The sequence below is a fragment of the Opisthorchis viverrini genome, assembly GCF_000715545.1.
Source record: "Opisthorchis viverrini unplaced genomic scaffold opera_v5_2, whole genome shotgun sequence".
Classification (NCBI taxonomy): domain Eukaryota; kingdom Metazoa; phylum Platyhelminthes; class Trematoda; order Opisthorchiida; family Opisthorchiidae; genus Opisthorchis; species Opisthorchis viverrini.
Genome location: NW_008751658.1, coordinates 2631419 through 2646947, shown reverse-complemented (window position 1 = coordinate 2646947; position 15529 = coordinate 2631419). Strand labels below are relative to the sequence as shown.

The 15529-nt window shown below is 41.7% G+C and overlaps 1 protein-coding gene across 1 annotated transcript; it reads right to left on the bottom strand.

Annotated features, from left to right (window-relative positions):
- Window positions 1-1113: 1113 nt before the first annotated feature.
- On the bottom strand, window positions 1114-15071 carry T265_00214 (hypothetical protein; the record flags this gene model as incomplete). The annotated part of the gene is made up of 8 exons (XM_009163922.1): window positions 1114-1202; window positions 3213-3358; window positions 5930-6038; window positions 7016-7103; window positions 13946-14259; window positions 14301-14614; window positions 14674-14891; window positions 14932-15071. 8 exons carry the CDS (start codon window positions 15069-15071, stop codon window positions 1173-1175), a joined length of 1359 nt encoding a protein of 452 aa, XP_009162186.1.
- Window positions 15072-15529: the final 458 nt, after the last annotated feature.

The following is a 15529-nucleotide window of genomic DNA, read 5'->3' as shown; positions in this document are numbered from 1 at the left end:
CGATAAAAGTGGAAAAATGAAAGCGATAGAAGCATAAGATTGCTCCTGTGAATAGTTTTTTTTACATGCATTCCCACGAGTGGATAAGAGAATGAAGTTTTTCTAAAAAACAAGGCACTGTCTAGCTGTACCAATAAATCAGATTCTTGCCCATTTTCTGTCTGGGGAAGGTGTTGGACTGTCCACTATGAAGCACTGATCTCAATCAGTTTGGAAACCAGCACGCAGAATTCTCTTACTCCAAAACAGAGTTGCTGACTCCTTTAGAAAGGAAGCAAGGTAAAATTGGTCCGAAAGCCATCTGCATATGTGTCGCAAAGCAACTCATTGACGTCATCATATCGAAAGTTGGAAAGCACTAGCGGAAACGCTCTCAGAAGGATAGTCCTATACTATTGCGGAGCCCACTTTCGGTTGGTTTTTCGAAATGCAGATCCGTGAATCATAGATGTGACTTCTGAAGTTACGCCTCACTAGCTATAGACACTGAATTTATTGTGAAGAGCATGGGTTGTCACACTCTCCCTCATGTGGCTTTCCGAGAAGTACTGCAGAAAATCCGCCTTCTTTGTCCAAATTACCCCGAGTTATGAAAGAGCACACAGTCAAAGCTTGCACCCCACACGATACGTTCATCCTCATTAATTATAATTGTTTCGTAATTTCCAATCAGTGCGTCCCTGAAATTTTCATAAATTTACTTGGGTTCACAACAAATAAAGTTTACTTGTCCCTTAAGTGACTTTGAACGATCAAAGGTGCATGATCATCCCGACTGACTGATCTATGTGAAAAATTAAGATGCGCCATGAATCCTCTTATAAGTTACGTGGTTCCCGTGAAGACATCCTCTTATCTCGTATGCAAATGAAATCTACAGGCTGGTTTCGATTCGGGACGCACAGCAGCCAAGATAGATAAACATTGCTGGTTAAGCAACTAACATTGTGTTGAGTGCAAAGCAATCGGAGCTCGGCATAAAGACGGCATTAGGTCTCATTCTCCTCCATGTTAGAAAGCACAAAAAAATGATGGACATGGTAGCTCTTTTATCGTAGCAACTAAGGTTCAACACGAAAATCGATAAACTGGATAGAAATTGAATACGGTGAGTGGATATGCAATGGTGGTCGTCGGAATGTTGAATTTAATCATTGTATCCGAACAGGCGTTTACCAGGCAGTACAGGCTTCTTCTTGTTCCTGAAAGACATTGGAATCAGGTGGTGTAGGGGAGTAAATGAGTAACAGCATACCAAGTAGGACTTGGTGTAACTCCTCAGCTCTCAGTTGACTAAAGTTGGCAGCAGCGGACGGGAAGCCCCATCACCGTGAGTTATTAGCAACTTGATAAAATGGGCAACTACATGAATATTTTTGCTGTGGATTAAAATACCTAAAACTCAAGAATCGCATCTTACTGGCCTTTTAGCCCAAGGATGTACTCGGAAGAATAGCCCCCAAATGCTTTCCAACTGACTGAACTAACATATGAGCTTCTAGAGCCCTATATTCCATAAAGATATGCAAGCTTCTCAACTACGACAAATGCACAGCATACCCTCGCACATCAGCAGTAATACAGAAAATAGAGAGAGGGAGTGTAAAACGACTGATGGGCAGCTTATTTGATTCGTATTATGAAGACAGACTCGGAAACTGAGCCTAATCCCTCAATAGTATAACCAAGCTAATGATTATCTGATTACCCTGAGACGATTAATACGAGGGGATTCCGGACCCGGACTATAAGCTTCACGTTCAAAATAACGAAGGGGAGACTGTTTCACTTCATGAAGGATTCTGCAAAATCTCCGCCTTCCACACATGGAGCTGTTACCAGCTGGAACTATGGTTACCTTCTGTCGTGGTGGTGGAGGCAGACAACAATACGTTTAAATATAGACTGGATCAATGTTTGAGAAGAATATAGAACAGGCTGAAACTGTCAGTGTAGAAAAATACAGGAGAATGGCATGGAGTAGGTCAACGGAAATTTACCATTGACTTACACTACATTAATACTGATATTGAATCCTGAAGTCAGCTGCGATGTGGTTCGGACCCAATGTAGTATGTGGCATATGTTGCTGTACTCGCCCTTGATCTAAACCGACCTGGTCTGTGACTACCTTTCGGAGACAAGAACAGTACGGTACACTTGTGAAGCCGACTCATCCTAGCACAGGAGACATTTACAATATAGGGCAATAAACAACCCTTCAAAAGGAGTCCGTTGTGCTTGTTTGTACTGGTCCTGATGAGTTTTCTTGTCCATGACCAGAATATATATTGCAACAGTGACTTAGATGACAAAAGTATTCACTAACAACATGAGAATAACCAAGGTATCCTATAGTACAGTGGCGACTGGAAACTCCGTATTAATTTTCAGGAGGTTTGGGGTGCGGGATCAGAAGTTGAAGCAGATCAGGTCTGATTTGCAAAGTAATCCATCATCTCCAGTTACATTCTTTTGAAGTTTTCAACTGTCCAGTAATATCTGAGATCTCGAAAGTGACCATGACATTCAGTTACATATATATGGCACCAAATGGAAAGTGAAGGTTATGAATGTAGAAATTCTGGAGAAATGTAGTGCATAGTTACATAAATCAACTCGCCTTCCACGAATGTGATCTAAATTCGAATTTACATTAGAATCAGCTTGTAAATAATACAATGATTTTCAACTGTGTAGACTCAACAAAGTTCGTCATGATACGTTAGGAAGTTCTTCTGCTCAGCGCTGGGAAGTAACGAGTGATGTCGATTGAAAGACTGCCAGGCTTTACAAACTTATCAAATTATCAGACTATCAACATTTTAGCCGCCCTATCTTAGGCGTGCAATTACCAAAAGACAGTGTTCTGAAATCGAAAAGGCCTATTTCGGTTACTAAAAGTGCCCCGGATCTGCCGTGCGCCTTCAGATCTTCTATACTTCTGACTGAGCAAAAGTTGTGTGAACAACAGAATGGTCACTGTATATTTGGATGGTGCCGTAGTGCAAAACAATCAACCCTAGCGAAATATAACTTAGCCTATAACTTAGACTACTGGTGTTCGGTGGAAGCACCAATTCAATACACGTGATTCTTCTACCAAGTGTGCATCACGTTCATCACCGTACGCGCAGAAACTGTTGAAATCACAACAAACAGTAAATTTAGAGTGAGGTCGAGATTTCACTTCCGACAACTGGATCACTCACTTGACTGAGCTTCTTGAATTCCACTAGTTCGTTGAAAATGACTTCTAGGATAACACGTGCACAGCGTTTCTCGCTGGGGATTTTCCTTGATACTGCCAGTATGTCACCACATTCGCGGACAAAATACTCTAAATCGTCTTCAGTGCCTTAAGAATGACCGAAACGAGATGAGGGTTAAGAAAGAACTGCAGTGTATTCCATGCGGGAATTTCACATATCTTCTATGAGGAAGAGCTACTAAATAATGTGCCTTGGTTGCCCAATAGGATATACAGAGGGCTCTAGTAAGATGTGTGATGTTCATCTCACTACAAAATGGTAAATCCTACCTATAAACTCGAGCAAAACAAAGTTAACAATCTAGTGTCCTCGGTAGGACCTCACTCTCGGAATTCGGCTGAACAGCGTGATTCCGGATCTCACTTAACCTATAGATTAGCCAGTCACATGTTGAGTTATACACTGGTTACGTGAAAGTCGGATAAATGGTATAATTTCGGATAGGTTGAACTTAATTTGGCCCACTTACCGGAACTACGTACCAGACAGTGAACACTGAGTCAAAGTAGACGGATTCGGAAGGCCCTGTGTCACTAGTATTCCGAACCCAGCCAGAATGAGTGGCACCACCTCCATGATCACATTACTAATTATTTACGTAGGCTATGCACAGCCTTCCACAATCCAGGTGGACCATACTGTGAAATCACAGATGGCCGAGTGAGGTGTGGAAGCTTCCAGATTACGAATGAAGCTGTTGTATCAAGCTACTGACAAAGTACTTCAGTAGCGCAACATAGAAAACAATCCACAAACGCCATCCATACCACTTTGGATTCGGCTGTGGTAATAATGAACTCAGCACCAAACACATCCATTTCAATAACAATTGAGTAAAACCGCGCCATTTCACGCTTGCCCACTGACTGCTGACCCTTTCCGGAAATACAGCACAAAAATGAGTTTGAAATGTTTTCCTCTTTTAGCGTGGAACGGACAAGATAGTTGCATGAGAATACGGTGTTCTTTGGGGTGAAAAAAGCATGGCTGTACAATCATATGAGTCGAATTGGATTATCTCAGTGAGACCACTTATCACCTGCAGTCGGTCATGAGTGAAGACCATATGCTGGGTGGTCAGTTGAGGCAAAATAAAACATAATAGCACGCGCCTGTTCGGCCGTCGTATGCATGTTGGAGCCAGAAAACAGACCATTTGACGACCAGACAGATATGCTGTTGACGAATACCCACAGCAGCGACGATCACACGTCTGTATTGGTGGAGACAGTGTGTCGGCACCGTTAAAATTTGAAGCCATGGTCACCCTCACACAAATAGCCAAATTAGTGTGAATGTGCGCTTTCACTTATGTCATTCTAGTTAGAGGTGGCACAATGGATCAAAAGGCCTCTCTGCTTTGTCATTGTCAGGAGAGTTTCACTAATTAACAGAGCCCCACCAGCTCACAGAAAGGTGACTGGGGGGCGTTTTTAATGGAGCCATTCTGTCTGTTCCTGAGTGAGGGAATGCGTGATCAAAAAATTCTACTTGACATATGGGAAAACCGCGTTTGTAGCTGATGATAAAAGATAAATTAAAAGGGTATCCCGATCCGTACGATTAGGGGAGATGAGATACCTAACAAAGTTTAGTGCGCTGTGGGTTCATTAATTTCCGTGTCTCCTAATCTTTCGGCGTTATTACTTTGAACGTGACCATCAATATCCGTCAATAGGTTTGAACTTAGTGCTGCTAGTCAGTTTCAACGTGAGATAATTTATGTGATACATATTGGGATTTTTCCATGGTAACATTTTTATTCAATTTCTGTCCATATCCCCTCTGGGATCTTGAAGCTTTTACCAGAAATACGTCCAACACTGTGTACATGCACTTGTGTAATCAGACACGCTCCACTCAACCTATCATCCGTGACATCTACCCCTTGTAGCACAGCAGCTCGTAGGTACCAAATGAGGCCTCCTTAAATCTGTAAGAAAACTCGCGGTGTTGCGCATCCTGGGAAAACATCTAAGGAAAATAGTGGGGGCCACTTTTCGATATTCAAACTATAAGATAGTGGGGTGTTCATTTTACGACACTTCTATGATTTGCTCACCCGATTTCTTCTTCCGCATAAGAAAGGCGAACACATTCTGCAGTGTGACTATCGATTATGTTTTTAGTGGATGTCCAGGCCTACGCATGATGAGTTCCTTGGATGACTCAGTTGGCAGTACGTTTGCTCATGAATCTTCATAATGAGTGCTACTTAGTTCCACGCACTTGTGGATTGGAGAACAAACCTGACGACCTGATGACTATGTTGAGTAACAGAGCTATGAGGACGCAACACTTTTCATCCTTTTGGCTCAACTACCTTTCTGAAATTTCTTCACACTCGCAAGGGCCTGAAATAAAATGGGCTTCTCAACATATGTTAAACGGCTTTGACGAGAAGAAAATTTTGCCGAGTGAGTACAACATATCACGTCAAGTTTGTTGTGATTCAGCCAAATAAAACCTAGAAAAAGAGTTCAATTGCAGCAATTTTGTTTTATAGACAACACAATAAGCTGAAGGACGTTTGGCTTTTGGAGAAGAATGTCTCCATATGTTCCAAATCTTCACCTTCAGCTTTTCAAATCGGTCTAAGTTGTATGGTCTTTTGTGCAACTGTGGATAACGCAGCAAATTTAAAAACGCAGACGTACATTTGTTGGTTACTTGGGCTAAGCGGGCCTTGGAAGTTGAGAATTGCTCATCCAGGTCAAATAGTTCTAGTGGTGGAGGACCAGGTTCACGAAAGTTCGGTGGAAATACCTGATAATGCGGGAAGATAAATACGGTCGATTAACCTGCAATCGATTATTTTTCCGTGCCAGTAGATCTTCATGAGACTATATATTATTAGCTAAACTACTCTAAGAAAGCATTCCTACAACAGGAAACGTACTGCTGTTTTACCGGATCCTCTGAAAAGTATGATTCACATGAGTCAAATGGAAGAGACAATTACAAACTTCCTCTGTCACAGTACTACGTCACCAAAATGTCTGCAGGTGGCTAGTCTTAGCAGGTCGATCCAAGTCCCCTATTAACACCAGTTTTTCTGTGGTGAATTCCTATTCAGGGATCCAAGTGTCCCAAGTAACAATTTTACGCTAGAATGTCACTGATTTTTCTGTACTGCCCTATCACATCGTCATGATGAAACCAAGTGCTACACTGATAAGTGTGGGGTGGTCGCTGTTCACAGGCAAGCCGAATGAACAATACGCCGTAGTTTGTTCTCCTGCACTTGTACCTTTAAACAAGTTTTATCCACTTGAAGAATAACGCGACAGAAGAGGGTTGGGTGCTTTCGGTGAGGAAAGTCCACTGAAACATTCGTTTCAGTCATTTCCAATTGGAAACGCTACATTTCATCCCGAGCGCTGACCTCCTGGTAGATAAAATAACCATAAGCAAGCAATTTTGATCCATTTACGAGGATAGACATGATATCCCAATTTTTATGTTGCCATAATCGAGACTCAAGGCTTATGTGTTCTCAAAGTGGTGTGAAATAATGAGGGTTGCCATGTCTGAACAGGAGGAGGATGATTTGACCAAATGAGACTTTCATTTCTGACACGAAAATTCGTCACAATATCATACGAAAAACTGTTTGTCACAAAGCGAACTTCACTTCAATTACGCTGACCAATTCAATTTTCCTTCAAAACATGACCCTTAAAATTGTCACAATTTTACTACGCACAGTCTCGTTGAGCAACAAAATGAAGCGCTTTGCTCACCGCGGGTTGAACAGGTGGCAGTGGTGTCTCAAACTGTGGGGTTATCAGGCTTAATGGTTCATGTTTCACACGTAGCTTTTCATATGCTCTAAAAAGATAATAAAGTTGCAGTTAGGCGGTTATGTAGGGAGGAATTGATTAGGAATGCGTCATAATCACCATAGTTCTGAGGAAGCCAAATTAAAAGAATGTCCGTGAGGTGGACAACAACAGCAAGTCTTTAGCTGTCATTTTTTATAAACATGGCCAGATTTACCGGACCACGACACAGCAATATCTTTAAGATTACATTCATTATGCCTGCTTCGATATACTCACGTTTAAAGGTGGTCTATTGTGTTTCTAGCCTTGTTTTTCCAAGTTCTGTATAGTAGTCTGACAACTACAAGTAGTCTCGTGTCCAAGATCAAACGCCTAGCTAGTCGTTCCTGAATGAACACCAGAAAAGCCCAGGACTTCGTTTACCAGTACGCGTAAATGGAGACAAGAGGAATTCAAAAATACTGAAAGCCAATGGACATAACAAATTAGCTTTTCTAGGTAGGCGATATGTCAGGAAAGGGTTCGTATGCTTGTCTAATAAGAACGAAATTGGGGTTTGGTGTGATGAAATCACATCCAAAAACCTTGATGAATTAAATTAACTTTAATTAACTTTAAATTAACTCTACGTCAACAACACAGGGACGCAGCTTCGCCAATTCCATGACAATAAGCACAACAACAAGATTAGAAAACCTCAGGCGTTATGGAGCAGTATTTGGTGACCAACTGTAAGTCTCTGTTCGTGGCAGTACACACTGCAACACACCAAAATCCCTGCATAGCGGTTCAGTGACGCAGGCTGTTTGTGGTTTTTACCTGGAAACTGTACCGGCGTATTTTTCCGCTTTATCACAGCAACTTTAAAACCGTAATGAGTTGTTTTTAAAGGGTTTCATGACAAGCTATAGGAAACCGAATAACTGTCAGTTGTTGAACTGGTGGAGATCTCACGAAGAATGCTAGAGAATGCAAAGCCGAACGTGGTAGGCACATCAAGATCCAATCTGAGAAGATCTGGAAAAGCCTCATGATATCTGTGAGTGGTTTTGCACAGCCACTAACCCACCGCTACGCACAACTATGCACTGATGATGTCACCTCGATTGGTGATGAAACGTTTGCAACCAAATTGTCCAGCTCAACGAACAAGCCAACGACCATCTACGCTACCTGAGCTACCGACATTCTCCTCTATAGAATATTTCCGACATGTACAGTTTGCCAGAAGCTTTAAATATAAATGTGACGGAAACACCAAAGGTGAACTTAATGAGAATCATTTAAAGCATGGCTGGAACTAAGGGATGTCCGGTGGTGTATGATGAACCTAGATATTGTTATACAATTGTTATGCAGTTGCCTGTAAAAAGAGATCGACCCTTATAAAAATCGAGCGAACACAGTTAGCTGCCCTCAGATACGTCCCCCTCAAGATTGTGCAATGAAGACAGTCAGTTCCATCCTCGTTATCATCATCAGAGAAAGCCACATCAGCGATGCTTTTTTGCATGCAACCACACGGTTTACTTATTTGTACTTAGAGCCTTAAAGTGGAAAAGTAAAAAGAGTGCATGAGGTAATGGCTTGTTGCCCGCCTACCCCAAGCATTGGTTATGACTCCAAGCACTCAACCATACATTCTGTAAAAAAAGTGACACCACTACCGCCAATGACATCAATCAGCCGTTACTTACTGCACGACCCAAAAGAAACTAGCAAAACTCAACGAAAACGCAGCCCAATTCTTGGCTTGGTCGAACTGCAATAGTTACCAACTACGCAACTTTGTTGGAGAAATTATTAAGAAATAAATTACGGTTGACGGCGAAACAAACTCTAGGTGGTCGGTAGCAAGATGGCTCAGACGCGCTCAGTAGGAATTTGTCAGTCTATCTTGGAAATGAGCAATCGGAACAAAACATATGCAAAATTAAATTCACATGTATATTTGGAGCTGCTTGATAAAGTTTTGCTGACAAAGCCAAGGAGTCCTTATGTCAGGAGATTTTTAGCGGGGTTTCAGAATAAGATCTTTTAACTCAAGTTATGACTGTGCTTATTGAAAAGATTTAGTCAACTTGTACTCGCGTCGATTCTCCTGCCATCGCGCCAACGCAAGACAAGTGGGTCAGGGCATCTTTTGAAACAGGACGTGAGCTAGAACCATGAGACAAGGAAGCACCCAAAAACGGCCCATTTACCAAGAAACTTGACCTTCTGTTCACTATTAAAAATACAGAGTTTTGTCTGTTTGAACAACTCTGGTCATTCAGAGCCAAGTATTTGCTATTAATAACTCGCAAGCGGACACAAATTACTGTTTTTAATGAGAGGTTTGGAGTTAGGAAACTATGTTTTTTTTAACTAAAGTTGGCTTTTGTACCTTCAACTCGGCTCCAGTCATCGTAAAAAGGTAAACAAAAGATCCAAAACCTATTTGAATTACTGTGTTTTGTTGATTTCTGCTGCTTAGACCGCAGTATCACAAACTGTGTTCGCAGAACATTCTGGAGGAAAGTCATTAGAATGATGCTTCGGTGTGGCGAATATTACCATCTTCACCTTAGATGCACCTTACTCAGCGTTTCTTGTGAACAATAAATAATAATAATGATAATAAATAATAAGGTGATAAAAATTCAGCAACAAGAAAATTTAGCTGATTTACTCAAAATGATTTAAAATTAGTATAAAGTTCATGGGCTTTTTCGACTATAACCAGGTTGACGCATTCCGATTGCGGTGTACCCTTTTACAAAATACTTCAGAAAATTGGATGGGCTGCAGACGAAATAAATTACTGTCTCCGTAAATAGCGTCCTTGTCAACGTCAGTTTCTGGAGGATAAATGCAACTTTTTTGCCAAGCACTATCAACCTCTCTGTCGTTTACACTTTGCCCAGCGATGAATGAAACGAGAAGACGTTTCCCCACTGGGCAAAGTGCATTTCTTACTCAATGTAACCTACGAAGTCTGAGTAATTCATCCATCATGGTAGATTTTATATCAGGAAGGTTAGATTTCTGAAAGTAACCCTTAAATGCCCGACAGCCATTGAGACCTTCAGCTCCACTAGATGTTGACCAGACAGACAACGCCCCCCAAGTATGCAGTGAGTCACAGCTTTGCATCAAAACCAAATAGTGTGAGCCAGCGTTGGACCAAGTTCAAGCTTGAGGCCGTTGTATTTTTGCACTCACTCTCTTGTACTTGCTTGTTCAAAATAAAGCTGTCGTGCCGCATCCGGTGAATCCTTTTCCGGCACTAGACACTGGAGCGGGGTCAGCAGTCAGACACAACTGATTGGTAATCAGCGAATATAACAGTTCACTTCTCCTAAGAGCCTCTATTGTATCTCAGCAGTGCACATTCCGTGTGCGCAATCGATCAAACAAGTGCCTTAAAGACATCGATGGTCAGAGACGGATGTTCTATGCTAATGGAAACCATATTTTTGATGCATAAAAGAGCATCGGTCGCACTACCGGAGTGTATGCTCTGTCCTTGATTAGCGAAATGGCATCTAGTCGGTGGCATAAATGTTGTGGTTTGGTAACTATTTCTCTGACCTTCCTGATTTAATAAGAAACCCCATATTCAACAGCCCAAGTAAACAAATTTATCTACCGCGTCTCGTCGTTCACAAACAATATTTTCCGCGTACTCAATGGGTTTGAGCAAACATCCCAAGAGCGTTTAGACCCCCGGAGTTTCACAGACAGGCAGAGAAACTCAGACAGCATATCAATCATAAATCTCGAAAGGGAAGGCAAGATTAAGCAGCAGTGTCTTACACCGTGCTGAACACAGGCAAAATTGCCGTATACTAGCACTTATTCACAGGAATTTCCACACAGCGCTCTGATAAAGAATAATTATTTGAGAGTTAGACACCGCAAAAGCTTCTAAACACCGCCAAAGTCAAAAACATCTTTCAGATCCGAAAAAACGATCACTGTTTGACATTTAAAAGAGTGGCGCTGTTCGAGAACTTCTGTCAAGGTAAAGATATGGCCGAAGTATCCGCGAACACAGCTTATCCCACCTTAATTCTTAAGAACCTCTCTCTCAATGATCGGCCAGCCTGTGCGAAATAATGTCAGGAAGGATATCAAATTTCACTCCTGTTAGACTGGTGCTACGAAGTTTCTCATGAGTCTATTGTGCTCATTTCGAGGACTGCGATTTAGGCCCAGGGGCTGTGCTCTACCGGCATTCTGCAGTGTGTCGTAGGGCTGCTCAACAGGGTTTAACAATAATCCTTCAAGGGTGCGGGCTGCGAACCATCTTGACCATGTGCCTTGTGTTGTTGGAGGTGTAGTTTTGCGCACTGGATTTTCACAGCTAATGGTAAGCTGCTGTTGATCCGCCATCGGGGCCCACACAGTTCTTCCAGAATTTGTGAGAAAGGAAGCTGTTTGAACTTCTCTACAGTGTTTTACCTTTCGATCGGGAAAACGATTCTGATAATAAACTGCTGTCCTTTTAATATATATTTCTCTGAAATTTGATTGCTTTTGACCAGTCATCTAAGTCAGCCAAAGTAAGGCACGGATTTTACATGTAGTGAAAGGTTTCCCCCCTCGACCTCTCACCAACATTCTATATCATTCTCAAGCCCATAATTATCCTGTGTTTGAGATATTTACGTGCGCCATCACATTCGTTGGCTACTAAAATGATCATTCTGGCGGCAATAGGATCTTCTGGCCTGACAAGACCCATTGTTTACCCAGTCGAGTAAGATAATTTGAGGAGATGGTTCTGAATGCTGATAGCACAGCTCGCTATCTTGCCACCATTCGGCCTTCATGCTTTTTCAGTAGCTTTCTAGCCTGATCAGTTCTGTATTATTGAAACTTGTCTGCACTGACAAATGAAGTTTCTCTCCTTCGATACGCATAATGGTAATAGAAAGCGTAGAGACGACTGCGCTCGCAAAATCACGTTATTGTGATCTTGGGTCGGACCCTAGAGGGAACAGCAATCTTTACTAGAGGCTCACCACAGGCTGTTAATAACCATATCTTGCTTTCGGTTGATGTTCTCTAAGCAATTCGACGTAAGTGTTTGTGCTAAAACTTGTACTAGAAAGATAGAAATAGTGATCATCACGCAACTGAAGAAGTCTCTTCCAACTGTACACACGCTGAGCATCGACTCCAAACGTTTTGGGCTTAACGGTCCTACTTTGACGTCAATACCACTTATCCAAAATGCTTCATCTGTTCTTGTTGCCGACCAAAGCAGTCGCAAGAGATGTCTTTAAGACCCGTCCTTTTCATCCTCAGAAAGGCAGTCGTGATATATGCTGATATGACAAACAAATGCCGCTTGGGGCATTGACATGCACTGACCTCAACTGGGCAAACAGACCACACAGTGCGGACAAGGTGGGCAATCAAAAAGTAGGACGACAGTCTATGTGACCGCAAAAGTTTAGCCCACTGCCTTCTCACGCTACGCAACAAGACACTTGCGTTTTTCCTTTTATCAAGAACAACAGGAGCTGATTCATATAACTCAGGGCCTTGATTTTGATGGCTACTGCGGAGAGACGTATAGCATAGTGCCTTCTGTTTGCGCCGCTCTGTAGTTAAGGCGTTTGCAGAGGTATATTACGACTAAGTTTGGCATCCTTCCAAGTTTTGACACCCCGTTTGGTAATAACAAACATAAAAATAAGTCGAAAAACGGCTTACTCTATATAAATACTCTATACTATAGTTTAGAGTCAATCAGTCGGTCGTCTCTTATCCAAAAAACCAAGCATCGAAATACAGTGGTTTACGCAGCTTCAGCTTTGCTTGTCTAGGATAAAAAAGTGACGGATGGAGATCATCTTATTGCACGCGATGCCACAGGCAATTTTTGACGGTAAATGTTATTTTTTCCTTTCTTTAAAGAGTCTGTAATCTACAATTTTGTTCCGGGATTTCCGTTGAATGCATGACATGTCCACAAATTTCATGAAAACTATCCAACAGATTACATTATTTCCTGGTTCATATTGTGCAAAGAGGTAGTTACTGTCACTGCTAAGTTGACTGGTAAGTGGTGTTGTTCCTCGTTTCAACGTCACAGACTGACAGGTTCTGGGTGGCTTTTGACTGGTATATAACAAATTGAAAGTAGTTTCGTGAGACAAACGATCCCCTGACATGCAAAATATATGAATACACAAGTTGAATGTGACGAGTTTAGCCATCTGACATGCTGTTGGAAAACCGCTCTTCATAACAACCACCTGGAATATTTTAGCACTAATGTAATTAGGTTCTGAATATATCCGCACAATGCCTTCAGAGCAGCGATGGAGAAACACGTATGTTCTTCCACTAGGTTTTTACACCTTTTAATTATTAGACATTTAAATGGTAAACGAGTGATAGCACAAAATTCACCACAAGCAGAAAAGCAAAAGAAATTAAAAGACATTATGACCAATCATTGTACATTCTCCTGTTGAACTAGACAGAACTTTCCCATTTGCTCTTGGCTGCACACCTAAGTACCTAATATTTCCATGTAAGACGCGGGTATCAAGTGTAAAATTTAAAATTAACGTAGTTCAGCAGCGGTCAACAACGTTATGCTTGGAGTGTGCTGTTTAATCAGCATATTTATTGAAAAGCTCATTGAGTTCGTTCAAACCAGTGGACAGACGTACAGAAATGTCATGTCCATGTAAAAGCCATATGTTAACATCAGGTAAGCCATTTGCATAGAAGTTACGTATCAGCCTGCAAGTTTTTCAATATGAAATTGCAGGTTTACGAATAAATGAAGTGAAAGTAGAACCACCGTACTGTTAGAAGGTCAGTGCATCAAGCCGGCTACGATGGACGAGGATACTTTGTACTTAAAATGCGTAAATAACCTACTCAAGAGCCTTAGGAACAAGGCTCAAGTTCATATTGAACAGTCCTTGGTTGAAAAGTTCCGCAAAATTTTGAGGAAGTTCATCACTTTCTTGAAGACATGATTTTAAATTGTTTGCCAGGCTTGTGATATCTGGAACTTGATGGTAGGGCTCGATTTCGGGGTCTTCGGCATCGATAATATTCAGCTTTATGGCGTCATTTGAAAGGTAGCTCAGCAGGATCTCGAGAATTTTTAGGTTATCTTCTTTTGTGACATAAGCATCAGAAAACATAGCCGCGCTACCAACGACCGCAAGTGCTCCACCACCATTACCCTGAAAACCTAGAATACTTTCTTAGAATAATGTGGAAGTACCTCGACCTTATAAACAGCACAAACAGGTCTATTAAGTGGAAATGCAACGCTTCCCGTAGAAAGTAGAGCAATGGCTGGTTTGGCGACATTCAGTGTGGATCCATAAGGATAAACAAACTGCATTGCCATCTTGTGTGGTACATCCTCAATAGCAGTGTTTGTGATTGACCTGTTTGCAGCCTCGGCCATCGCCCTGAAGAAACACGTATATTTGGAAAACAAAAGCAGTCCAGGGTACCGATTTAGTATTCCATTTGGAATCAGTGCTTCTTTAGGATGGAAATATTTGAAGTAGGACGTGCGGACGACTGCATCTACACCATGACAAATATTTAGGTATTACAAGATTTTGGAACCTTAAGACACATCTTACCGCTGTTGACCATGATTCCATATTGCTCCAGTAGAAAATTTATATTGGTTGGGTATTTACATTCGCCATTTTCGCCCATTAATACCAGAATTGAACCACCGTTCTCTATGTACTGTTTCATCACCGAAAACTCGGCTGCGCTGAATTTTTCAGTAGGACCGGCAATCACAAAGATGTTAGCCATATTTAACCGATCAAGAGTGATTTCATCTTTATTTCTGCAAAGTATCCATAGGTTATTGGAAATTTGCATTATACACTATAAATTTCCAAAACGTTTTGAAGCGCTTCGACAGCTCCTTAAAATTAGCAGACAACGTGAAGTATTCCTTTTTGGTTTGGTTGAATATTATTGTGTTCTCTCGAGCTGTGTTGATCAGCGAATCCGGTGGTCTCATTTTTTGATTACTGTTTCATATAGCGCGGCTCTATAAACAGGTTCCACTTTTAGCCAACTGATGTACTCAAAAGTTCACGGATTCACGGATTGATACACAGGATCGAGGCTTTTGCCCAAGTTTCCCGGGTCGCTTTTGTTCTTGTCGGCCAGTGGCTGTCGTTCACCTGAAAGGCACAAGTGAAAAAAGGGTGTAGCACTGTTCTTTATGTTCTCAGCGCGGGGCAGTATGCTTGCCAGCGCGAGGATTCGCATAAATAAATAACTAATAGTGCTTTGAATTGGGTTCTAGAAAGAGCGTGAACAACCGTCGGAGGGAGGTCATTCCACGCGGCTACTACCTGAAATGAGAAAAATTTTGTCTAATGAATGTGTCTGCCCTGAGCTTAAAAATTTTCTTACTATGTCCTCGCCGGGTGTTTGCTGGGTCAACGGTAAAAAACCTGTTTGCCAAGCTTT